At 56.1% G+C, this 23580-nt stretch overlaps 11 protein-coding genes across 11 annotated transcripts; 7 read left to right on the top strand and 4 right to left on the bottom strand.

Moving 5' to 3' along the window:
* Positions 1-439: 439 nt before the first annotated feature.
* Positions 440-1771, top strand: BO82DRAFT_363830 (uncharacterized protein; the record flags this gene model as incomplete). The annotated part of the gene is made up of 5 exons (XM_025636915.1): positions 440-502; positions 556-1009; positions 1063-1149; positions 1201-1401; positions 1467-1771. 5 exons carry the CDS (start codon positions 440-442, stop codon positions 1769-1771), a joined length of 1110 nt encoding a protein of 369 aa, XP_025493248.1.
* Positions 1772-3434: 1663 nt separating this feature from the next.
* BO82DRAFT_382677 (phosphoribosyl transferase domain protein) lies at positions 3435-6982 on the top strand (the record flags this gene model as incomplete). The annotated part of the gene is made up of 3 exons (XM_025637952.1): positions 3435-4035; positions 4066-4775; positions 4811-6982. The coding sequence occupies 3 exons, from the start codon at positions 3435-3437 to the stop codon at positions 6848-6850; spliced, it is 3351 nt and encodes a 1116-aa protein (XP_025493247.1). The 3' UTR covers positions 6851-6982.
* An 86-nt stretch (positions 6983-7068) lies between these two features.
* BO82DRAFT_50172 (uncharacterized protein) lies at positions 7069-7784 on the top strand. Its single transcript, XM_025641273.1, has one exon. The coding sequence runs from the start codon at positions 7148-7150 to the stop codon at positions 7631-7633; it is 486 nt and encodes a 161-aa protein (XP_025493246.1). The 5' UTR covers positions 7069-7147; the 3' UTR covers positions 7634-7784.
* On the top strand, positions 7748-8567 carry BO82DRAFT_353352 (uncharacterized protein). The gene is made up of 3 exons (XM_025634931.1): positions 7748-8046; positions 8116-8198; positions 8310-8567. Exons 2-3 carry the CDS (start codon positions 8133-8135, stop codon positions 8436-8438), a joined length of 195 nt encoding a protein of 64 aa, XP_025493245.1. The 5' UTR covers positions 7748-8046; positions 8116-8132; the 3' UTR covers positions 8439-8567.
* Positions 8568-8866: 299 nt separating this feature from the next.
* BO82DRAFT_373666 (CoA-binding protein) lies at positions 8867-10912 on the bottom strand (the record flags this gene model as incomplete). Its single annotated transcript, XM_025637382.1, has 3 exons — positions 8867-9992; positions 10440-10749; positions 10828-10912. 3 exons carry the CDS (start codon positions 10910-10912, stop codon positions 8867-8869), a joined length of 1521 nt encoding a protein of 506 aa, XP_025493244.1.
* Positions 10913-11262: 350 nt separating this feature from the next.
* On the top strand, positions 11263-14652 carry BO82DRAFT_391280 (Rad4 family protein; the record flags this gene model as incomplete). The annotated part of the gene is made up of 1 exon (XM_025638561.1): positions 11263-14652. One exon carries the CDS (start codon positions 11263-11265, stop codon positions 14443-14445), a length of 3183 nt encoding a protein of 1060 aa, XP_025493243.1. The 3' UTR covers positions 14446-14652.
* Positions 14653-14688: 36 nt separating this feature from the next.
* Positions 14689-16796, bottom strand: BO82DRAFT_333040 (uncharacterized protein; the record flags this gene model as incomplete). Its single annotated transcript, XM_025633201.1, has 3 exons — positions 16577-16796; positions 16283-16525; positions 14689-16224 (listed from the first exon to the last, which is right to left on the bottom strand). Exons 2-3 carry the CDS (start codon positions 16511-16513, stop codon positions 14689-14691), a joined length of 1767 nt encoding a protein of 588 aa, XP_025493242.1. The 5' UTR covers positions 16514-16525; positions 16577-16796.
* Positions 16797-16976: 180 nt separating this feature from the next.
* On the top strand, positions 16977-18024 carry BO82DRAFT_353348 (HD domain-containing protein). The gene is made up of 2 exons (XM_025634930.1): positions 16977-17150; positions 17219-18024. The coding sequence occupies exons 1-2, from the start codon at positions 17105-17107 to the stop codon at positions 17869-17871; spliced, it is 699 nt and encodes a 232-aa protein (XP_025493241.1). The 5' UTR covers positions 16977-17104; the 3' UTR covers positions 17872-18024.
* Positions 18025-18091: 67 nt separating this feature from the next.
* Positions 18092-18694, bottom strand: BO82DRAFT_373662 (HIT family protein; the record flags this gene model as incomplete). The annotated part of the gene is made up of 2 exons (XM_025637381.1): positions 18092-18209; positions 18261-18694. 2 exons carry the CDS (start codon positions 18692-18694, stop codon positions 18092-18094), a joined length of 552 nt encoding a protein of 183 aa, XP_025493240.1.
* A 444-nt stretch (positions 18695-19138) lies between these two features.
* BO82DRAFT_353347 (Mob1 family protein) lies at positions 19139-20736 on the bottom strand. Its single transcript, XM_025634929.1, has one exon. The coding sequence runs from the start codon at positions 20388-20390 to the stop codon at positions 19272-19274; it is 1119 nt and encodes a 372-aa protein (XP_025493239.1). The 5' UTR covers positions 20391-20736; the 3' UTR covers positions 19139-19271.
* Positions 20737-21360: 624 nt separating this feature from the next.
* On the top strand, positions 21361-23516 carry BO82DRAFT_412321 (CobW family GTP-binding protein; the record flags this gene model as incomplete). The annotated part of the gene is made up of 6 exons (XM_025639833.1): positions 21361-21481; positions 21595-21678; positions 21745-21759; positions 21854-21950; positions 22031-22577; positions 22670-23516. The coding sequence occupies 6 exons, from the start codon at positions 21361-21363 to the stop codon at positions 23024-23026; spliced, it is 1221 nt and encodes a 406-aa protein (XP_025493238.1). The 3' UTR covers positions 23027-23516.
* Positions 23517-23580: the final 64 nt, after the last annotated feature.

Here is a 23580-nt window from a genome sequence, read left to right as displayed (position 1 = left end):
TATTGAGGAGGAGGACGAAGAGGGGGGGGGGGGGTTTCCGCCGTCACCTGATCCATGCCTCCAATTGGCATCTCATCTAGTTCTGCAGCCAACATCCGTCGATCAAACAAAAACATGCACTTCCTATTTACCGGATTAGGATATTATGAACCTTGGCTCTGGCCCGACACATTGCTTATCATTGAGACATCGTCTCAGGATGTACCTACGATGGCACACCACAGCTCTCTTGTGTGATAATGTCGCACCGGCTGCATCGCCCCCACATAAGACGGCGGGGTTCATCATGATTCAAGCTGTAGAGACTTCTGCCAGGACCAGAAATGATGAGTTGGAGGGGACATTCGTTTGTCGATATTAAGCTGCTTTGCCCCGCACCTTTCAGACTCCAAGCCATGTGTGTGTCTCTTGCCATACCAGCACCGCTTCCAAGATCATAATGTCAACTGCATTCGTACTTACGGGCCTTCAGGATGCCAAAGTATCGAGGTCCGTCTTTACGGTTCGTATTCTTCTTGCGAGCTTCGAAACTCATACATCTGACAGCATCCCTAGGGTGTTCTCTGGACCTTCACCGCATCATCGACAGTCTTCGTCGTCGCTCGCATCATCATCCGCCTGAAGACCTTCCGACGACTCTTCCTCGATGACTTCTTCGTGCTTCTTGCCTGGGCACTCTCTGTCATCACCGGCATCGTCTGGCGGATTGAATCCCCGGTACTCTACGAGCTGTATGCCCTCAGCGCCGGCAAAACGCCTTTGACGCCGAGTGTCGTGCCACGCTTGAACGCGTTGATGCGATTCGAAGCCCCATTCATGTTCCTTTTCTACACCACACTCTGGTGTGTCAAGTTCTCTTTCCTGACTTTCTTCTACAAGCTGGGATCCAAAATCCAAACCCATCGCAGATGGTGGTGGGTGGTCTCCGTCATCACCCTGGCGGTCTGGGTGATCTCGGTTGGGGACATTGACTACCAATGTAGCCTGGGAGGCGTGGAGTTTATCTTCGGTGAGATTGATGCTGTCCTCATCCAACTCAGCTTCTCTAATATGGAGGACAAGAGCAATGCAACAAGCCCTACCACATCCGCTGGCAGAATGGGACCTTCTGGGCCAACTGCGCCGGGGACGTGATCACCGATCTTCTCAGTGAGTAGACCTGCCAATATCACTATTCCTCCATTCTCAATCCGCTGACAGACACAGTCCTCTCCATTCCCATCCTCATCGTCTGGAATGTGCGGATCTCGCTCACGAAGAAACTGATCCTCCTCGGCATTTTCGCCGCGAGCATGGTTATCGTGGCCGTGGCCATCATCCGCGTCGTCACCAACCACGCCCTCGACCACAACATGGATATGACCTGGCTGTGGATGTGGAGTTTCATCGAGATGGGCACCGGTAGGTCTCTCCGTCGTGTCTGTGGGTGCCTGTCCGGAGCTCACAAGGGACTGAACATCTGTCAGCAATTATGATCTCCTGCGTCGCCTCCTTCCGCCAGCTCTTCGTCACCTCCCAGAACCAGCATCTCTACGGCCACTCCGCCTATCATCCGGGCAATCCTTTGCTGACAGCCCTGCGGCTACGGCAGACCAGATGTCCGGCTGCAGGCAACAAGAGCCGGCGCGGGTACGATAGCAGCTCCCACAAGAGCGAGACGGCTTTGGTGGCGGTCGAACAGGTGCAGTCTCGGGGGCAGGGCGAGGCCGCTAGCATCAGAACTGAGAGTGAGGCAGGCAGAGGGCGATTTATTGAGCATGTCGCTGTATAGCCTGGTGTTGCCGGTGAAGCTTGGACCTTGGGTGCTGGTTTCGCAGGGTATGATTTACGTAGTATGATGTATGAGCTGAATATGATTTGATTGTTAGTCTTGGTGGCGGGCTGTCGCCTTCATATCGAGGGTTTCGCGTGGTGCGGATTGCCTTTTTTAGTGATTTAATCAAAAGGGAGAACTTGCCTGACAAATGCTGTAGGCTATCTTCGACTCCTCTGCGCTCATTCTACAAGCGATGGGAATAAAAGGGAATCTGCTGATATGAGTCAATACCCAGGCAGGCCACCACTTACTAGACAAAAGCAGCCCTGCCTGAACCACAGCAAGTCCACGCATTCTACGCTGATCCCACAACGAAACCCACCCTTAGCGCAAAACACAGCCTCAACACTAGCTCACGCCTCTAGCATCCTATATAATCTCCGCAGAAGCCCACAAGTCAAGCTACTACGTCTACAACACCCAGCCTACACCCGCAACGTCCACCCACAATAACCACAATCCCTTACCCAGGCACCCACCAGCCACCGAAATGTCAAAGCAATCACGAAAATCCACCCTTAAGGCTGAACCTCAGGACTGTGTTACTCTCTACGCGTCGTCTCCAGGGACATATCCCCCCTCTAGCCAATCACAGCGCCCCCTCTGTCGAGATGTCAACCGATCACGAAAAGCCACTTTTAGGGCTGGGCTCTGCTTGGTCGTGTTGGTTGGGATGCGGTGAGACATTCCGGTTGGTGCCATGTGGTATGGCCGGGGGGATCTTATCTGATGGTGCTTCTTGGAGTGGTTGGGTGGAAGGTGGTGTAGGTGTTGAGTGATCGAAGTGGGTGGTGGTGGTGGTGGTGGCGAGGTGAGGCGAGGTTGCGCTGCTGCATCAATATCAATCTTGATATCAGCCCATCCATATTTGTGTTAGACAGTGTATATCAACGCCACCAAAGTCTGAGATCCTCTCCCACTGGTGTGATAGCGTGAGCGGACCAAAGGATGAGGTTATTGACTTATTATACCTTGCACTTGGGATGCCGAGCACATGAGGCGTCTATAACCGATACCGCATTCTGCGTTGGATACCCACCGACACCTCACGATTCTAATATTCGATTTATTTCTATTTCAGTAGAGTATTGCAGCTTGACCAGAGTGCCTGGTGCCTGTTTAGCCTCATCAAACAGGAGTTGAGCCGCTTCTTACACTCCCATTGCCTATTTAGGACAAACACATTGCAGAGTTGCCGATATGTGAGAGTCCTCTGGCCAGGTAACACAGTGGAATAACAGGATTTGATGTGGGTGAATGGTATGACTTGGGATCATGAACCGATAGGCAGCCTCCCAGCCCCCCGCGCGTCGTTTGCTCTTCATTCACTCGCCTACAAAAACAACAACCATCCTGTTTCTCTCCCTCCAACTTTTTCTCCTCCTCTTTTCTCTTCAACCCTCTTGAACCTTCTTCAATACTATCCATCAAGAATTCTATCCTAACCCCTCAACCTGATTCCACTGTCCTCCAGCTGTCAGCAGCAGCTTCTTTCAGAAGTCGGCCACACCAATATACATCCGCTGCTGCAAGCTCTCTGTACACGCAGACAAATATATCCTGATCGTGGAACTCATATCTAAGCATCCCGTTTCCAGAGGCACTGAGCCACGTTGCTATGACTGACCTCAAATATTTCAATGAAAGTCTTTCCCGTTCGCTCATTGCAGCAGCAGCAGCAGCAGCAGCAGCATCGGCAGATCAGCCAGGGGCAGACACAGAGAAGAGGGCTGCATCTGTGACCTTGGACCCGGAATCACCAATATATCAGTACCTTTTTACAGCTCACCTGACCCAACTGCTGAACCCTCTTTTCGACTCGCGTGATCATGTCTCGGTGCTGGAAATTAGACCTGGCCCAAAGAGCATCCTTCACTATTTCTCCCCTCGTCTGAGACGCAAGGTCTCGAGATACACTGCGATTGAACCTGATGATCGGTCTGCTACAAGGTTAGAAGAATGGCTTCACTCCCCATCCGAGATGGGCTCTCCTCTACCTTGCCTCGAAATCCCGCCGAACATCCGTCGAATCCCCCTTAACACGGCATTCCCTACATTGAGCGGTACCAGGCCGGTTGCATATGATAGCAAGGAGAAGTTTGACGTCATCTTCTTCTCTCATGAGACACACTCCGTGCTTCGATTTGCGTCCATGCAATGGACATTGAAAATGCTCGCGAAGCGACCCGAGGGTGGAATGGTGATGATGATTCATGACGGTACACTGCCTATGTATGTGACCGGATTAGTGTGCCACAAAACAGTTTCTCTTCCTCCCAGAACGTTTCGCGTGATAGATGACGATAAAGTGCTGGATCGTCTTGCGCATTTCAGCACACCGTCCACCCTGGCGAACAGGTGGAAGAGATTCTGCCGCGGCATAAGCCGGTGCGAGAAAAAGGACTCCGATTATCTGTTGTTCGACTTACCCACAATTATTACGGTCTTCCAAGAGCACGCGAACTCGTTTGGTAAGCTGACAAGACACGTGCCCATGTTGAACGAGCCATTGAAGGATCGAGTGGCCCGCCTCAATCATTCTCCCTTGATCGTTAAACCACGGAACATCCAACATGTTCAGCATTGCGTTCGATGGGCCCTGAAGCACGGGGCTGGTCTGACAGTCATTGGCGGGGGTCACAGTGGCCACTGTATACGGCCCCACGTTGTCTCAGTCGACATGATCGAATGCGACGAAGTACATATTGTCCCGGTTGAGGCTGGCACTGGAGATCCAAATTCTGATTCTGGGTCTGTGGTAGTCGCTGGAGCGGGCTGCAAGACAAGCGATATCATCAAGAAGACTATGGAGGCGGGCTTGACGGTGCCCTTGGGGTCACGACCGAGTGTAGGAGCGGGACTGTGGCTGCAAGGTGGCATCGGGCATCTGGCTCGGCTATACGGGCTTGCATGCGATGCCATTGTCGGCGCTGTACTTGTCAGCGTTGATTCAAGCCAGGTACTCTGCATCGGCGATGTGCCAATCAAGCACAGGCCTGCTGGTACTATCCGCCAGAAAACGAATCCGATCTACTGTGGGCGATAAAAGGTGCCGGAACCAACATTGGCATTATAGTCAGCGTCACATTCAAGGCTTTCGTAGCTCCGACCTATTCGGTGCGAAACTGGGCCATCCCGTTGACTGACCGTGTTGAGGCGCGACAAAAGCTTATCGAGGTTGATCAGTTTGCGAGCAAACTTCCTCGTAACTGTTCTGCAGATGCGTATCTGTACTTGGACATGGACCAGCTGCATCTTGGCGTGACCATGTTTGAGGCATGCACAACTGATCCTACGCATGAACTATCATACCCCACGCCGAATTGCACATTCTTGGGGTCTGAACATGATATTAAACACGTCGAAAGTGTCGGGCTGTTTGACGTCGACATGTACATGACCAAACTTCATGGCGGACACCGCAGCGGCAAGACTTACTCCTTCAAGCGGTGTTTATTCTTGAAGCAGGTTGGGCAAGCAGATGTCGCTGACATCTTGCTGACGGCCATGGAGACTCGTCCCACACCACTCTGCTATGTTCAGCTGTTGCAAGGTGGAGGAGCTGTCAATGATGTGGCGGCTGATGCCACTGCTTTTGGCTGTCGAGATTGGGGCTTTGCATGCATGATAACTGGTGTGTGGCCCCGCGAAGACGAAACCGAAGCTGCCGGGGCTGTTGAGAAATGGGTATACGACGTCACCAAAGACTTGTTGCCCTTGAGTAGCGGGTGTTACAGCACAGACCTAGGACCAAACCCTAGAGACTCCGCGTTGGCAGCTAAGGCTTTTGGTCTGAACCGGCTGCGTCTGGCCCATATCAAGCACAGCTCAGACCCGCACAACGTGTTGCCCTACGCCTGCCCACTTCCAAAAGCACCTCAACATAAGCTTATCATACTTGTCACGGGCGAAAGCTGCGCCGGGAAAGACTATTGTGCCAGGATCTGGGCCTCTGTATTCACCTACGGAAGCTTCAGAGTGCGCACGGTGAGCATTAGCGACGCGACGAAGCGAGCATACGCGGCAGCTACCGGTGCAGATCTGAACCTGCTTCTGTCAGATCGTGCTTACAAAGAACAGCACCGGCCCGCATTGACAGAATTCTTCCAGGGTCAAGCGCGGGTTCGACCTCAGCTGCCAGAGGAGCGTTTTCTGGATGTGGTGTACGGGGCAGTAGACGTGGATGTGCTGCTGATCACCGGAATGAGAGATCAGGCGCCGGTCGCAGCCTTTTCGCATTTGCTGCCAGGTACTAGACTAATCGATGTGCGCGTTGAAGCTAGCGAAGAGATACGGCTATCTCGTCGAGGGTGCCAGGGCAGCCAGCCAGAACGCCAGGACCAGACAGCCGCCTTAGAATATTGCGCCAATCTCATTTTCGAGAATGACACCCCCGGAGACGCAGCAGTGAGAGGGTTCGGCGAGCAACACCTACTTCCTCTCGTCGACGTGGACCTGCAGCGACTGGCAAACATGGTCCGCACGGTACACGACTTTCCACGCCCGGCCATTAAATTCCGCCATGTGCTGGGCATTTCGCAGCAGCCGAGCGGAATTGCATTGTGTACATCCCTTCTGCAATCTCACTTCACCGGTGACTGGGCAAAAATTGATGCGATAGCATGTTGCGAAGCCGGTAGCTTTGTGTACGCGTCGCCGCTGGCCATGCAAGTTGCTGCACCTTTAGCACTGATCCGCGAGGGTGGAAAGCTCCCCTTACCGACGTTTTCTGTTCCCAAAATTGCATCGCACATCTCGTCTCTGGCGCCTAGTGACTCGGGTGAGAAGTGGCTTGAAATCGAAGAAGGTCTGATTCCCGAAGGTGCGTCGGTGGTGGTGGTGGACGACGTGCTGGCCACGGGGAGGACACTTTGCGCAGTGCTGAACCTTTTGGTTGAAGCTGGCATACGTGCTGAGGATGTGAGGGTCATGGTTGTGGCGGAGTTCCCTGTTCACCGGGGCCGGGAGTTGTTGCGCCAGCGTGGTTATGGCAATATCAACATTCAAAGCCTTTTAGTTTTTGATGGTGCCTAGAAGGGAGGAGCTTGACATGTTTGACGTTGATGATACATGGGTTAGTTAATCGTGTTGTCTTTTATGGCTAGCATGTGTTTGGTAAGCAGGTGGTGGGGGTTTGGAGATGCAGTAGTGATGATTGATATTCGGCCCTAGTCGAGGAGATCACAAATAAGGAAAGCGCTAGTGGTGTTGTTTCCCCTTGCAATACAGAATGAACGATAATATTACCAGCTCCTCGATGTAGAAAATGACATGGAACAAGTTTTCTTTTTGATTGTGTTTTCCTTAAAACAATCAAATTAGCTTCTTCGGATGGAAGTACTGTACAGTACCTTTAAAAACCCAATAGCTCACGTAGTACTATCAACCTATTCCCTTCCTTCTTCCACCATGTCACATACTAGGACTGTCGCACATCCTCCAGAGAACAGAGGAATCCACTCCGTCAAATCGATGAACCAAATGATTGAGGACATGAAAAGCACAGACCCCAGCATAGCTCATACTGCAGTACACTACAGCAAGCACTGTACATCTAAGGTTGCTTCCACTGCACTGCACTGCACTGCACTGCATTGCATTGCAGCCACCACGCAATCTTCCATGCCTCTGCCCCTGCAAAACAACCAACGCGTGCACCCCTTCTTGTCTTATCAATTATCATCGGTCTCCAGCCCAAGCAAAGCTTGTTCCAGCATGAAAGCAAGCCACATGCCACCCTCGCGAAGCCGGCATTCCAGCCTGTTCGGCTGTGTGGCTGCTCGTCCGTCTTTTGTACTTCCACATCTACCTGCATAATCCCCCAATGGGCATAGAACATATCAACAGGATCATCCAGAACGAAACAAAATAAAACAAAGATGTCTGAGAAGCCCCTCATCAACCAACTACCACCTATGCAATAAAAAAAAACCCCCCATGAACAACATCAAACCCAACCACAACCCCTCTCGCCAAGAATGTAAGACACGCCCCAATCATCATATTATCCCTTCCACCACCACCACCCCTTCCACACGCCCTCAACGCGATACCCTTGAGGGATCGACACTCCGAAACATACCACAACCAGCACCAGCACCAGCACCGTAGCATACATATGTACACCTCATCCTCGTTGGCCTCGCTCGCTCCCTCCCTCTTTTCTCTTTCCCCGTGAGCAACCCATCCAACAACAACCACCACCGACAAATCTAACCCAAATCTAACAGGTACACCACCACTCCTCCCCTCTCCACCCCAGAAACCAACTAAAAACAAGAACTAACATCAACCACCAGCCTCCCCCCCCCCAAAAATGAAATTCTCCATCGCGGTCGTCGCCTCCGTCCTCGTCGCCATGGGCGTGGCGATGCCGATTCCCGTGCGTTTTCCCCCAAACACCCACCCCTACCAGCACGGTTCTATACGCTCTACTCCACCCCTGCAGATACAGTCAAAGATACAACTACTAACACCACCCTGCCGCAACTAGTCCACGAGCAAGGCTCCCCGCATGGACGGGGCGGATCTGTTCAGCATGATCGAAGGCATGGGCGGGCTGGACGGGGTGTTGAAGAGTATCCAGATCTCTTCGCCGTTGAATTCGGCATTGGGGCAATAGATTGATGGATTAGATTGTTCGGAATATAGGGTTGGTGGTGGTATGTCTGGAGAATGGACGGGGGATTACCGGGTAGGGTATGGTGTGGCGATGAGTCAATGAATCTTCATTATTCAAAGTGCGAGCATCAAAGTCAAAGTAGACATGTCATTCGTAAGGTTTGTTTTAGGGAACTATTCGTGAGAATGGGAATAAGAATATCGTTCTCGGAAGAGTAGGCCGTATCACACACAGAATCAGTGCTTCGAGCCTGACCTCTGGTGTCAACAAAAGAAGCACTCGTTTTAATCATGCAATCATCAACCGAATTTCATCGCTGTCGTGTCAAATCGTAATGAGCGTGACGAGGTCGTATAACAACAAAAACAAGAGTCCAAATAACAAGAAAAAAGGAAGGGTATCAATTTGTGTCATCCAAGAAGGGGCCTTCAATCTTCCATGTCCAAGTCGGTTACCTCCACACGGGTAGCCAGCGCCTGGGTACCCTCGCGGATCAGCGCCTCGAGCTTCTTCTCCATCCTTCGCATGCTGGCGTTCCCCTCGCGCTCCATGCGACGCATTTCCGCCATGTGGCGCTGCGTGTCCACGGACACCGGACTCTCGCGCGGCATGGCCGGCGAGGAGAAGTAGGGTTGACTTGGCAGGGACGGCGCATGCGACGTCAGCACCCGCTTGTTGTGGGGTCGTCCCCGACGTGAGGCGTGATGGGCGGCGGTTGTAGTGCGGCGGGGAACCCGCCTGGGAGTGGTGCTGCGATTGGTGGCGAGCGAGGACGACGGGCTAGACGACTTGCCGGCGGAAACCATCACCCAGCTGCGCTGTAGATCGTCCTCGTCGGGATACTCGCCGGGAAGAGGGGTGGATGGTCCCCGCTGACGCGGACGCTGACGGAAATGGGCGGTGGGAGTGGCCGGCAGGGATTCTTTCTCGCTGGCCGGGGATGGGAACGACGGCGAGAGAGCATCCTCCTCGCTGCTCATGTTGTATCCGCGGCCGCCGCCGGCGTAGAACCCCCGAAACGCTCCGGACCAGCAGAAATCCCAGACCTTGCCGACCACGCCCAGGACAGCCTTGCTCCAGCGGACGGGTGCGGCATCGGAGGGGTCCGGTGTGACGTTCGGAGGAATACCCTTTTCATCCGGGCCGGTGGGCGAGGCAGCGATCAGGGAAGGGTCCCGACGACTGCGTTTGCGACGAAGACCGCCGGCCTCGCTGAGAGAGTCGACGCTGGCATCGAGAGGGAATGGATGGGCCGGCTCGCGATACCGGCTGGGTCGATAGTCGAGGTCGACGATACCATCGGCGCTGTGTAGGAGGTCGTCGGGGCCGATCAGCGACGGAACGGTAGGGCTGAAGGCGCCATCGATTTGCAGCCAAGAAGAGCGTTGGTCGAGGTTGGGACGAGCCCGTTTGCGAGGCGGGACGGCGATAGAGCGATACAGCGCCGATGAGGCTGACGGCGAGGGAGGGACTTGGAAGAGCTGCGAAGGCGCCCCGGCCAGATCGAGATGAGGAGGAATGGGCGAATCCAGAATGATCGAACCGGTGGGCATCCTTCTGGTGCAGCAATCACTTGTAGAGAATGTACCGATCGAGATGAACCAAAGAAGACTGAATCTGAGAGATAAAAACAAAACAAAAGGAGGTGGGGGATGTTGATGCGAGTGGGTGGAGTCGACGGGGGAGATGGTAAAGTGAGAGAGAGGAAGTGAGGAGGAAGAGCAAGAAAGAAGATGGGAAGGAAATAAGAACGGGGAAACGGAGGTGAAAGCAAGTCACCCCCCCAACAATACCTCATTTTTCAGTTTACACCCCAACCTCTTCTTTATCTTTGTTTTTTCTACTTTCTTCATGGCTTCTCGAATACTCTCTCATTCACATAACACATTACAAGATCTTGAGGAAGTAAAGATGGTCTCATATAATTAATTCATTTACAGCTGACTCTTCCACTCTCTCCCCGCAGCGCGCAAGCCATCCTCGCCATCGACCAAGACACACCAACCCTCCGAGCCTCGGCCTCCCGCGCCCACCACCGCCGCCGCAAAATGTCCCTCCAGGTAGTCCAGCACCGCCTGGTCGTAAGTGCCAGGCTGCAGGAAGACAGCTGGGATGCCGACCGCATATGCTTCGCGAAGGAGAGCGAGAGTCACCGCGGGGGGAGTCACCACTGACAGCGACGTCTCGGTCGGAGCGGGCAAGTCGCGCACCGAGGCGACCGTCGGTAGACTGGTCGAGTGCAGTTGAATGGAGGCAGCGCGCGGGTTGAGGGGCGTAACAGGGAGCGAATGGTGGTGGTACCACGCCAGAACTAACTGCGTCAGCTAATGGTTCTTGTGGTTCTTGTGGTTCTTGTGGTTCTTATCGAGGAAGATTGGATAAGGCATACTGCGATGGCCGAATTTGGCCGGGTCGTTGCTCGCGCCGGCCACGGCGAAGCGCGGCGAGCTGAAGAACACTTTGACGGCTTCCATCGTAGCAGACATTGTGAATAGGCCTTGGTTGGTAGAATCTTCAGCACAGAGGTAAATCAAGTTTCTGATACTGTGAGGGATAAACTGGTTGACGGTGCGAAGGTGATAAGAACCATCTGGGGAAGAAGTGGAGAAAGAGGAAAGCCGATGAGGGGAAATCATTTCCTCATTCCTCATCGTTTCTGCTCGTCGCTCTTTGTTCCGCCTTCAGCACATCTATTGTACAACACGACACAACAACCACCACCCCTTCCCTTCCCTTACCATCCATTCACCTCCAGTCCAGCTAATTCACTACACCCTTCTCTCCTCCGACCCATCCTCCCAAGTAAACCCAATCAATTGCGTGCATGCCCCCCTTCGTCTCGCGCAAGCGTGTCTCCGACGAGGATCCGCCCGCGCCCAAACGTCATAATGCGACGCCCGCCGTCGCCGCCGCTGCTGCCGTGCTCGACGACGACACCGACTCCTCCTCCACCGACTCGTCACTAAGCGACGTGCCTGACGACCTACAAGACACCCCAAATCCAGGTACTACCAATGACTCCGACGAAGATAGCAGCAGTAGCGAGTCCGAGGAGGTCGATTGGGAGGATGCGTTCGAGTCCGGCACCGGCACCGCCAGCGCCAGCGCCGGGGCCGCCACGCCACGAACACCCTCGATCCTCGCCCCGGTCCACCACCACCACCAACACCAGGACCTCGAATTGACCCTCGACAAGAACGAAGTCCACCTGGCCGACATCGTCGAGGGCAAGAAGGCCCCCTCCAAGATCGAGCGCCAGATCCGCATCACCACCCACTGCCTGCACGTGCGCTTCCTGCTCTACCACAACGCCCTGCGCAACGCCTGGGCCAACGACCCCAAGCTCCACGAGATCCTGCGCCGGAAGCTCCCACCCGCACTGCACCAGGAAGTCAAGAAATGGCGTGTCTCGTCAGGGCTGGAGCTGCCCGACCAAAAGCCGCCGGAGAAGAAACCTACCCGCAAGGGCAAGGGCAAGGGCAAGGGCAAGGGCAAGCAGCCACAGCAAGAGAGTCGACCGTCTGAGCGGGACTGGACCGAGGGCTCCGAGCGGTTGGAGGCGGGACAGCCCGACATGAGTCGCGGGGATCCGATCATCCCGCTGCTCAAGGTCCTGGCCGCCTACTGGAAGAAGCAGTTCACGATCACGGCGCCGGGCTTGCGCAAGCAGGGGTATCGACCGATGGCGCAGCTGGAAGTGCAGATCGCCTCGCTCCGGAACGACGCGCACGATCCCGCCGTCCACGGGGAGCGGATCGCGGACCTCGACGAATTCCGCCAGGCGGCCGAGCGCATGCAGGGCTCGCGCGATCTGGGCGCGCAGCTCTTCACGGCGCTGCTCCGCGCCCTCGGCATCGAAGCCCGGCTGGTGGCCAGTCTGCAGCCACTGGGGTTTGGATGGACCAAAGCCGAGACCTACACCCCAAAGCAGCAGCAGTCCACCAAGCCCACCGACACCGAGCCCACGACCGACGCATCGACTGCAGCGGCCGATACGGACGAAGTCATGGGCCTAGAATCCGACAGCAGCAGCAGCGACGCCGCAACCAAACCGCCATCGCGCAGCAACAGCAAGAACCTCAGGGGATACGACAAAGACCTCCCATTCCCGATCTACTGGACTGAAGCCGCCTCGCCGATCACGCACGAGATTATCCCCGTCGACGCGCTCGTCCTCCCCAACGCCGTGGCCACCACCCCGGAGCTGCAGGCGGCCTTCGAACCGCGGGGCGCCAAAGCCGAGAAAGCCAAACAAGTGATCAGCTACGTGATCGCCTACTCCTCCGACAAGACGGCCAAGGACGTCACGACCCGGTACCTGCGCCGACGGACCTGGCCTGGCAAGACCAAAGGCTTCCGCATCCCCGTCGAGAAGATCACCATCCACCCGCAGACCAAAAGCAAACGCAGCCGCGCCGCAGCCCCAACAACAATCACCTACGACTGGGCGCGCGTCGTCCTCCGCGTCTACGAACGCTCCCCCAAGCACGAGACAGCCATCGACGCCCTGGAAAACAGCACGACGCTCCTCCCCAACCAACCCGAACGCAAGAACGTCACCACCACCGGCGAGGCACCAGACACCCTCCAAAGCCTCCGCACCTCCCCCGACTTCGTGCTGGAACGCTTTCTCCGGCGCGAAGAAGCCCTCAAGCCAGGCGCGCAGCACGTCCGCACCTTCACTTCAGGGAAAGGTCCTAAAGCCAAAACGGAACTCGTCTACCGACGAACCGACGTCGTACGATGCCAATCCGCCGAGAGCTGGCACAAGGAAGGCCGGCAGATCGCGCCGGGCCAGACGCCCCTGAAACACGTGCCCATCCGCGCCGTCACGCTGCTCCGCAAGCGCGAGGTGGACGAGTACGAACGCGAGACCGGCCAGAAGCCCAAGCAGGGGCTGTACGCCAAGTATCAGACCGAATACATCATCCCCCCGCCCATCGTCGACGGTGTCATCCCCAAGAACGACTATGGGAATATTGATTGCTTCGTTCCAAGTATGGTGCCCCGCGGCGCGTGCCACGTCCCCTGGCCGGGCACGGTGCGCATCTGTAAGAAGCTGGGGATCGATTACGCCGAGGCCGTCACGGGGTTCGAGTTCGGGTCCAAGATGGCGGTCCCCGTCATTCAGGGGGTGGTTGTGGCGGCGGAGAATGAGGAGCTTGTTAAGGATGCGTGGCGTGTTGAGGAGGCGGAGAAGCGGAGGAAGGAAGCCCGCAAGGCTGAGGCGAGAATCTTACAAACCTGGCGGAAGTTCTTGTTTGGGTTGAGGATTGCGCAGCGTGTGCGGGAGGAGTATGGGGGTGGGGATGGGGAGGCGGGGGAGGGCGATCGGGAGAGGGAGGAAAGGAATCCGTTTACGAGGCAGGTGGTGGGACAGGTTGCGGAGAGTGCTGGGGGGACACCTGGGTTTGAGGCTGGTGCTGGGGACGGGAATGGGGATGGTGGCGGGTTCTTACTTCCTGGCGAGGATGAGGAAGATCGCGGCGGAGGCTTCCTGCTCCCTGGCGAAGACAACGAGTCAAACCGAGGCGGAGGCTTCCTCCTCCCTGGCGAAGACGAATCGTCAGATCGCGGCGGAGGCTTCCTGCTCCCCGACCAAGAAGACGCAAACAACGACGAAGATGACGACGACGACAACGACAACGACAACGAAAAGCTGATCATCGTCCATCAACGTCGCAAACGGGCTACCCTGCCTCTCGCCGTTGCTGCTGATACTGGTGATGATGACGACGATACTCCCGCTACGGCTCCCACCGATAGCGACGAGGAGATGACCGGCGCCGGCGCCGGCGCCGGCTCCGGTAAATCCCAAGCAGACGCCATCTCGCTCAGCTCCTCCAGCTCCGACGAGGAACTGTCCCCTCCTCCGGACGAGATTCCCGACTCGGAAGACGACGATGAGGGATTCGTTGCCGAGTATAAACCGCCGGCCACACGCAGACGGACGCGTGGTGGGGGTAGAGGAAGAGGAAGAGGCCGAGGTCGAGCGAGAGGGAAATGATGGCCTGCTTGCTTGCCTGCTTGCTTGCTTGCAGCCCAGGCGCTTTCGGTGTATCTTTTGATCAGTGGCGTTGATGGATTGTAAACCCTAATCGGAGCATGTAGAGTAATGGTGCACAACGACGGGATGTGAAATGCAAAACATGTATTATATTATGATGTATGGGTCTGTTTTTTACTATATTGGCATGGGTATAACTATCAACGTAAGCATGGCTCATATACGGTCTATCACGCATCATCATCATAATCTTCGTCTGGAGGCCAACGGCGTCTGATCAAGGTACTCTCTCTCGAACTCGTCCACATCTATATCGGCGTCCAGGTCGAAGTCCCCAATCGGACTGATATGCACCGCCGGCGACGCGATGGGACTATGCGCGACGCGCGGCCGGGACTTGAACACACTGGCGTAGTCCGCTTCCTCGTTGAACAATTCATCGCGCGGGGTGGAGGCCCGGCTGGGAGATGGCTGTTTCCGGGGCGTCTCGAATTGGTTGACAGGAAACGAGGGACGAGGCCGATGTGATCGGAATCGTTCCCGAGGCTTGATGTATGTAGGTGGTGGGACTAGAGACATCGATTTGCGGGTTCGTTCAACAAGGGTGAATCTATTGCTTGTGTTCGTGACGGGCTCGGGATCTTTCTCGTCTAAAGCGGAGCCACGATGGTCCTCTATCTGTGTTGGTGGAATGTTCTCTTTCTTGGCCGTGGTAGGTTGAGCAGGTTGCTCTTGGTCGATAGGCGACGGTGTTTTGCTCTCTTCAGCTGGGGTGCTTTCCTCTGCCGGTGCGGAGGGACCAATGACAGGCAATTCGCGCAATTGTCTTGATTCGCTGACATGCCGACGATGTGTGGAGGGCCGACCATTGATGCGCGCGATGGCTTCTGTCATGGAGAACAGAAGGGTTCGGTCTTCGGCCTTCAAGGAGGCCCTTTCCACCGGCTCTCGGATGGCCCTGGAAATACTCGCAACGGTCAATGCTTGATGATCACGAAACACCAACGAAGGCTGTGTCTTCTGGGAGCTGGTCGAGTCTACGCGATTGTGCTTCCGCATATCAGCGCTGTACTGACGCCAGCGCTGCATGCGGGCGCGCTGACGGACGACTCGTGACTCCAGGTCGACCAGCAGATCCGGCCTAGTGTTCGCGGTAAGGTCGTCGACGCTCGACTCCTTCGCTTTTGCCCAGGCAGACTCAAAGGGCAGATCCAGGAAGCTATCATTAGTGCTCCGTGCGCCCGAATGAAGCAGTGCATCAACCCATTGCTCGCGGCCATGCCAGTTGGCTCTGAGTTCGCCAGCCAACGCATCGAAGTCGACGTCATCACTAGAGATCGATGGCGGCTGCTCAGTCGATCGCTCATCCAGCTGCCGTTGTTTGAGGTCCAGTAGCTGAGAGAACCTCGCCTGTGCATCTCTCGCTTGATCGTAGTCGCTGCCAATATGGTTCAGGGAGGCCCGGTGAGCAATAATCAGAGGCAGCATCAGCTGATACTCCTGGAGGGTGAGGCCCTGAGCCATTGACAGGTTGGCAGCCACATTCTGAAGCCTGGAATCTGAAGAAGCAGCCAGCGTCTTCCGTAAGACGGCAGTGGAGAATGAGGCAAGGAGCTCGTCCAGTTTCTCGCCTCTACAGTCATCCAGCATTGACTTCCGCAGGATTATTTCCCTGCCCAGGTCACCTTGCTTCTTCAACTCGGATAGCACGCGGAACAAGGCGGCACGCAAATTGACGGACTGCAGCGGCTCGAGTGGAGGGAAGAAGGGGCGGAGTTTCTAGGCCACTGATCAGTCGGGCATGTTTGTTTATGCCAAAAAATAAGCGACGACGTACATCGCGTGCGGTGTCGGGATCCCAGATGGTGACTAGCTGGTAGAGACCCCATTCGACGAGCTTGAGGCGCTGGCGCTGGTTCTGCGAGGTATCGGCCAGCGAGCGGAGGGTGATGTTGGGCCAGTCACGGTGCGTATCCAGTTGGAGCAGCCGGAGGTTGCGAACAAACACGACGAGGGGCGGCGGGGGGGACCAGTTCGGGGTTTTGGGACGGGGAGTTCGGGCTTGCATGATGAGTTACATCTGGCGATGTTAATTGCTGACCGTGAGAGAATCAGAAGACAGACAACGTACCAAGGTATACGGTAGAGGGAAAAGAAAGTCACTCGAGTGACGTAGGAGGAAGATGGACGAGGCGAGAGAGAGCAGGTCGTCGGAGCCAATCCGGGAATATGAGGCGTCAACTTAACAAAGAGCCCAAACGAGCAGATGGGTAGGACTTGGCAGTGGCCCACGATCAGACCTGTCCAGCTGATCAGGGTGAGCTCCAATTGCTGCTGCCACGACGGGGAAGGCTCCGTAGGGACTGGACTGGAAGCATAGCCATGCTGAGATGAAGCTGAAGGCAGCTCAGCGCATCCTCTCCTCCTCCCCGATCGGTGGACCATCCGAAGCCAAACCCAATCAGGTAAACACCGCTTTTTCTCCCCGCGTTTGCGTTTCTCTTCCTTTCTCGATCTTGCGATTTCCAATCCTTTTCTCTTCTTCCCCACTACTTCCTCTTCTTCAACCTCCTTCCTCCTGGGTGTGATCATATACCCCTAGAACATCCACCACCTTTCAACCTCCCTCTCCAAGCAAAACACCTATCCCGCTCTCAAAATGGGCTCCGAAACCCCCACCAACGCCCTCTGGACCACCCAGTCCGGTAAGTAGACCCCTCGCAAACATCACCACGCTCCAAACAAACTCAACTAACTGAACTCGCCAACCAAGTCCTCGCAACCCTGCCCCACCCACCCGAAGAGAACGCCAGCACGCCCATCCCGTTCTTCCACCTCCTGGAGCGGCTGAAGACGACCAAGCGCGAAGGCTGGCGCCGGTTCGGGATCAACGCGGGCGAATCCATCTCGGACCACATGTACCGGATGTCGATCATGACGATGCTGGCGCCGGCGGCGCTGGCGCCGCGGCTGAACCTGGCGCACTGCATGAAGATGGCGCTGATCCACGACATGGCCGAGTCGCTGGTGGGGGACATCACGCCGGTGGACAAGGTCGACAAGACGGAGAAGGCGCGGCGCGAGGCGGCCGTGATGGACTACATCGCCGGCACGCTGCTGGCCGGGGTGCCGGGCACCGGCGCGTCGACGGGGCAGGAGATCCTGGCCGTGTTCCACGAGTACGAGGCCAACGAGACGCTGGAGGCGCAGTTCGTGCACGACGTCGACAAGATGGAGCTGCTGCTGCAGATGGTCGAGTACGAGCGCGCCAGCGGCGTGGACCTGACGGAGTTCTGCCATGTGGCCGGCCGGATTCAGTTGCCCGAAGTGAAGGAGTGGGCAGCGACGGTGATGCAGGAGCGGGAGGCGTTCTGGGCTGGGAAGAAGGCTGCTGGTGCTGCTGCCAACGGGCCGTCGTCGGCGTGAGAGCGGAATGATGGGGCAATGACATATCTCCGGCGTTGTTTTTGGGAGGGGCGTTTGATTAGGAACCCACGATCACGATGGGAAACATGAAATTCGGACATAGAGATTCGTTAAGGATTATAGACTAGCATGAATCAATCATAGCGCTCTTCATCTGCAGCACTGTACTGTATACGTATATACTGTATATACAACCACACCCACCCAAGCAAAGGGGAAATCACTCATCCCCCTCCTTCTCCATCTCCCCCATCAAGAACCTCGCCTCTTGTTCCATCTCCTCCAAACTCCTAGGATGTCTATCCTCATCATCCACCTTGGGAAACTTCCTCGCCCTCCTCCTTTCACCATTCTCCCCCGTCCCCTCCACCCCTGTGCCATCCCCCTGCCCGTCCTCCCGCTTCTCCGACAAGATCTTCCCTAAATCCCCCTCCTCCCCCTCCAACAACTCATAAACAGCATCCACACCGCCTTGCGCCTCCAGATCCAGCTTCTTCCTCGGGATCACATGCGCATGCACATGCGGCACGCTCTGGCCGGCGTCCACCCCATCCTGGATGGCGATGTTGAGGCTGGAGGCGCCGTACACGCGCTCGACCATGCGGGCGACGCGGCGGACGGTCAGGAACAGGTCGGAGGCTTCGGGCGGGGTGAGGTCGGCGACGCGGGGCACGATGCGGCGCGGCGAGACGAGCACGTGGCCCGGCAGGATGGGCTTGAGGTTGACGAGGGCGTAGGAGTAGCGCGTCAGGTGGAAGACCTGCGTGGTCACGGGGAAGGGGCCGAAGTGGATGGGGTTGGCTTTGCGGATGGCGGTGGCCATGGCGGTGGACAGTTTCGTTGCGGCGGTGGTTGCGGACGCGGGGGTTGCGGAGGGCATTGTTGGTGGTGGTGGTGATTGTTGTTGTGGTGGTGGTGGTGGTGGTGTGGTGGTGGTGGTGGAAGGAGAAGAGGTGGAGGGTGGGTTTGGTGGGGGATCGATTGGCATTGGGTTTAGTTGTCTGGTTTTGAGGGGGAGGGTTTGATAGAGAGAGGGTGGTAGGTATATAGAGCAAGTAGAAGTAGATGTTGACTGAAGAATAGCAGCGCAGGGTTAACGTAGAAACAACTCAGTGGAGACCGATCGTCATAGCTCCAACTAGCTCTAAATGCCCCCCAAAAAAAGGGCAGCCCCGTCGCCGGATTTAGCCGGAGTTTACCACATCTCTATCTACCTATACATCTACTCTACTCGCCTCCCAGAACAAATACAACACCATTAGGGTATCATTAATTCTCGCTCGAGTTCGTATATTACATCGCTTTCCCACCTCCCTCGGATCCAAAATCACACAAATTACAAACCGTGGTATAGACACAAGGCATCACATGAAAACGGAAACAAACGCGCAGCCGTACCTTTACTCCTTCTGCGCCGGCTCGGCCTCTGTGGTCTCAGTAGACAACTCGTCAGCTGCTGTCGCTTCTTCTGTCGAGGTTTCCTCCGTCGGAGCTTCTTCCGCGCAATCCTTCGCCTCTACTTCGGCCTCCTTTGGCTGCTCCTCCTCCGCAGCTTCCGGCACAGCTTCAGCTTCAGCTTCAGCGTTCTTCTCGGCCTTGCTCTCGAGCTCGGCCTCAGGCTCAGGCTCAGCCTCAGTCTCGGTTTGTGGTGCGGTCTCTGGTTCATCCGCGCGTACCTCTGCAACAGTGACTTGCGATGCAGGGCTACCGGGTGACGTCTGCTCAGCAACCTGCTTGGGCTCTTCAGTAGCTGGCGGTGCCGGCTGAGGCTTGCTCTGACCGCCGGCAGCGGCGGCAGCGGCGGCGGCGGCCACTGCGGCAGTAGCCGCGGCCACAGCCTGCTGCTTCGGCTGATCATCGTCCTCAGCACTCTCATTGATGGTCGTCACCCCAGAGCTGATCGACGAGCTGCCCTTGTGCCGCCTCGTGGTGGCGCCCGTACTGATCGACGCGGGCTCCATACTCACCGGGAACGGCTCGTTCTCCTTCCGCAAGATCGTCACCCTCCGTCCATCCCCATGCTCCAACCCCGTCGTGGCCCCCGCCGCTGCCGCAGCCGCCGGCTGCTGCTGAACAGTATCCAACCCCTCCGCCTCGGCAGGCACCGTGTAATTATCCTCCGGAATCAGACTGTACATGTCACAGACGGTCTTGAAAAAGATATAGAGTCCATCGTGGCCTTCCACCTGCCAGAACACCTCCCGGTGCTGGAACCACGCATGCGCAAAGATGCGATACAGCCGGCGGAAGATGTTCGTCAGGTGCCGCATGCTCGCCTGGGCGCCGCCGCCGCCCTCCGCGCCCAGCGTCAGGCGACTGGGGAAGTATTTGGGCGAAGTGAGGATGTTGGTCGCCCAGTCGAGGGTGTGGCAGCAGTAGTCGATGGCGCAGCAGGCCTTGGGCGGGTCGTGGACGGCGCAGAGGTACTGCCACTCGGAGGCCCGCATTTCCGGGCAGGTCTGCGCGGAGCAAGGGGGGGAGTCGGCGAAGAAGGCGACGATGAGGTTGTTGACTTTCATCGTCAGGAAGCGGCAGAGCTCGTACAGCCAGAGCGAGCGGTCGACGCCCTCCGGGGGCTCCGCCAGCTGGATCGCAACATCGCGGCTGATGGGAATAATGGTATCGGAGCCCTCGGGTCGCGTGAAGTGGTTATACAGGGCCTTGAGGTGTTCCTGAAGTTGGAAGGGGGAGTCGAGCTACAGAGCCGAGGCAAAGGAGGCTGGGGGTCAGCAGGAGGGAAAATAAGCAGTCTCGCGACCAAACCCGGTTGGCAAAACTCATTCCATACCTGTGAAAGAGGGATCAACGGCGGACCAAAGGCCATATCGATGGCTCGAGTGCCCGGGCGAATGCGGCGAGTTGAGCCATCCTCGGCAAATTGCGAAGCGCCCAGCAATTGCTCCGTCTCGGAGTCGAAGGACTCGCCGACCGAGGGTGATTTGGGCCCGATCTGCACCTCAGTAAACGGGGGCGGACTGGGTAAACGTGGGGAGCTGGCTTGCGAAACTCCCGCAGTAGCCATGACGGGTCAGAAAGAAAAAGGAGTGAAACTGAAAGAAGGAATGGAGTGGTTCAGAAGAAAAGCGAATGAGAGAGTAGTATTCCAGCCAGCTGGGGGGGGGGCGGGGGGGGGGGGGGGGGGAAGGAGGAGGAGGAAGAAGATTAGGTAGGCGAGACGACAGCACTGCAAGGTCCGACGGGGGTCGATAAACAAGCCGCTAAGAGTTAGATAAGATGCCGCGCGGGAAAGAAAGTTCCAGCCGCCGCCGTCCACCGCCGTCCATCACCGCCCAACGGACCGCCTTTTGCCCTAAGCCCTAGGGTCTGGCCTCATGGGGGAAAACGTCATTCCCGGAACCATTCATCCCCGGCTTTACTTCTACTACTGCTACTACATACATACTATATCTAAGTCCATATTTTATATCTCCGCAAAGACCAACACCTACAACTACAACAACAATAACAACACCAACATCACTTCACAACATGGACGACGAAGACGCCCCTCCCCAGTTGGTGGATGTATCCCAACTGCCAGAATCAGCGCCATCGACGTCAGAGGACACCCCGGAGGCTCAAGCCCGCGTGCCCATCACGCTTGTGACTGGTATGATGCGCGCGCCGCAATCCGTTTTACGTACCTCTACTTCCAAGAGTAGTAGGGACGAACAAACAAAATAGAACCCTGTAGAATCTAATCCTCGTCATCAAATCATCAAGGCTACCTAGGAGCCGGCAAAACCACCCTCCTGAACTACATTCTTACCGAGAAGCATGGCAAGAAGATCGCCGTGATCATGAATGGTCAGTCATTTTTGTCTTCTAGTCCTTAGCTCCAGACATGTTTGGAAGGTATATACTAAGCTCAAGTAGAATTCGGAGATTGTAAGTTAAGATCTCAAAAGGTCATGTGCTACACCACCTCAGTCCCTGGTGCTTGGAACTTTGACATCTTTGGCTGATACACACCGCAAAAAAGCCACCGATATCGAAAAGCCCCTCACGATCAACCAAGATGGTCAAGAGGTGACCGAATGGATGGAAGTGGGGAATGGCTGCATCTGTTGCTCCGTAAAGTAACACTCATCCCTCCTCTGCCCCATCCCAGCCCTCTCCCCTCCCCACCCCAAACAAAGATACTAATCCCAAAAACCAGAGACTCCGGCGTAATGGCCATCGAATCCCTCATGGCCCGACGGGGCACCTTCGACTACATCCTCCTCGAAACCACCGGCCTCGCCGATCCGGGCAACATCGCCCCGATCTTCTGGGTCGACGACAACCTGGGCAGCAGCATCTACCTCGACGGGATCGTCACCCTCGTCGACGCGAAGAACATCCTGCATCTGCTAGACGCGCCGACCCCGGAGGAGACGGTGTCCAGCCACGCTACCACCACATCCGATAAAAGCCACGACCACGACCACGACCACCCCGCAAACAGCCCTGTCCTCTCCATGGCGCACATGCAAATCTCCCACGCCGACGTGATCGTCCTCAACAAAGCTGACCTGGTCACCGCGGCCGAACTCGCGCGCGTCCGCGACCGCATCGTCGCCATCAACAGCGCCGCCCGCATCCACGTCACGGACCACAGTCAGACGCCGCGGATCGAGGGCGTGGTGCTGGATCTGCACGCGTACGACCACCTCGACGATGGGGCGGTCGAGTTCGCCCAGAAGGGGCATAGTCATATCGATCCGGTCAGTTTCTGCCCTGCTACTTTCTTCTGTTAACTTGCCGGGAGAAACGTGACTGACTTTATCCTTGATGTGTCGATTCCAATGGTGAACAGGCAATTTCCACCATCGCACTTACAACCGGCCAAATCACTCCGGCGCAAGTCCCCCTCGTCGATGAGTGGCTGCGCTCGGTTCTGTGGGACTCGAAGCTCCCGGCTATCGCTGGGCGGGAGGCGCAAACCCCCAAGCTGGACTTTGATATTCATCGGCTGAAGGGCATCCTCGCGATCGAGGATGGAACGACACGGATCATTCAGGCCGTGCGGGACGTGTTTGAGATCCGGGATGCCGAGCCTGCGGAGGACTCCAAGACGCAGTGCAAGATTGTGCTGATCGGGTGGGGACTGGGGCCAGACGCGCTTCCATGGCAGCGCAACTTCGAGGAATACCTCAAGCGAGACGGGAAATGAGGGAATGATACCACGAAAGAAAGAACAACACCACTAAATTCATTTTCAGAGTAATACAGTTGTTACTGGAAGGTTATGAAGAACCACTGTACATAAACGGCCTCAACTGGCGCAGCAAAGGTAAACCCAAAACAATAGTCAGCCGTCTGGTCGTTAGTCATGAAAAGAAATGCAAAGACAAAACACCAAACTCCACCCAAGATTCTGAAGCTGCTGTCAGGTTCTGTCGTATCTGGTAGAGAAGTATCTCATGATCAAAAGAGAAGCCGGGCGAATTGAAGGAATGTCCACCGATCACCTGGCAAGCGGTATAGACCACACCCAACAAATCAGGTTAGCCGAAAATAACGTGGCAACTCCATTGCGCCATGTGCCGCTAGAAAGAAAAAAAAAAAGCAAGTATCGAAAGATCGCTTGAAATTAAGGTAAATTTACAGTGCCAAATCGCTAGGGGTATCGCGCACTGTTGGGTCTCGCATCTGGGACCCACAAACATGGCTGGAAACATACTCGTGTTTTTCCTGTGAAGGACTTTTCTAGATGCAGTTCGCCGT

The sequence above is a fragment of the Aspergillus uvarum genome, assembly GCF_003184745.1.
Source record: "Aspergillus uvarum CBS 121591 unplaced genomic scaffold BO82scaffold_19, whole genome shotgun sequence".
Taxonomy (NCBI): domain Eukaryota; kingdom Fungi; phylum Ascomycota; class Eurotiomycetes; order Eurotiales; family Aspergillaceae; genus Aspergillus; species Aspergillus uvarum.
This window is presented reverse-complemented; position numbering and strand designations above follow the sequence as displayed.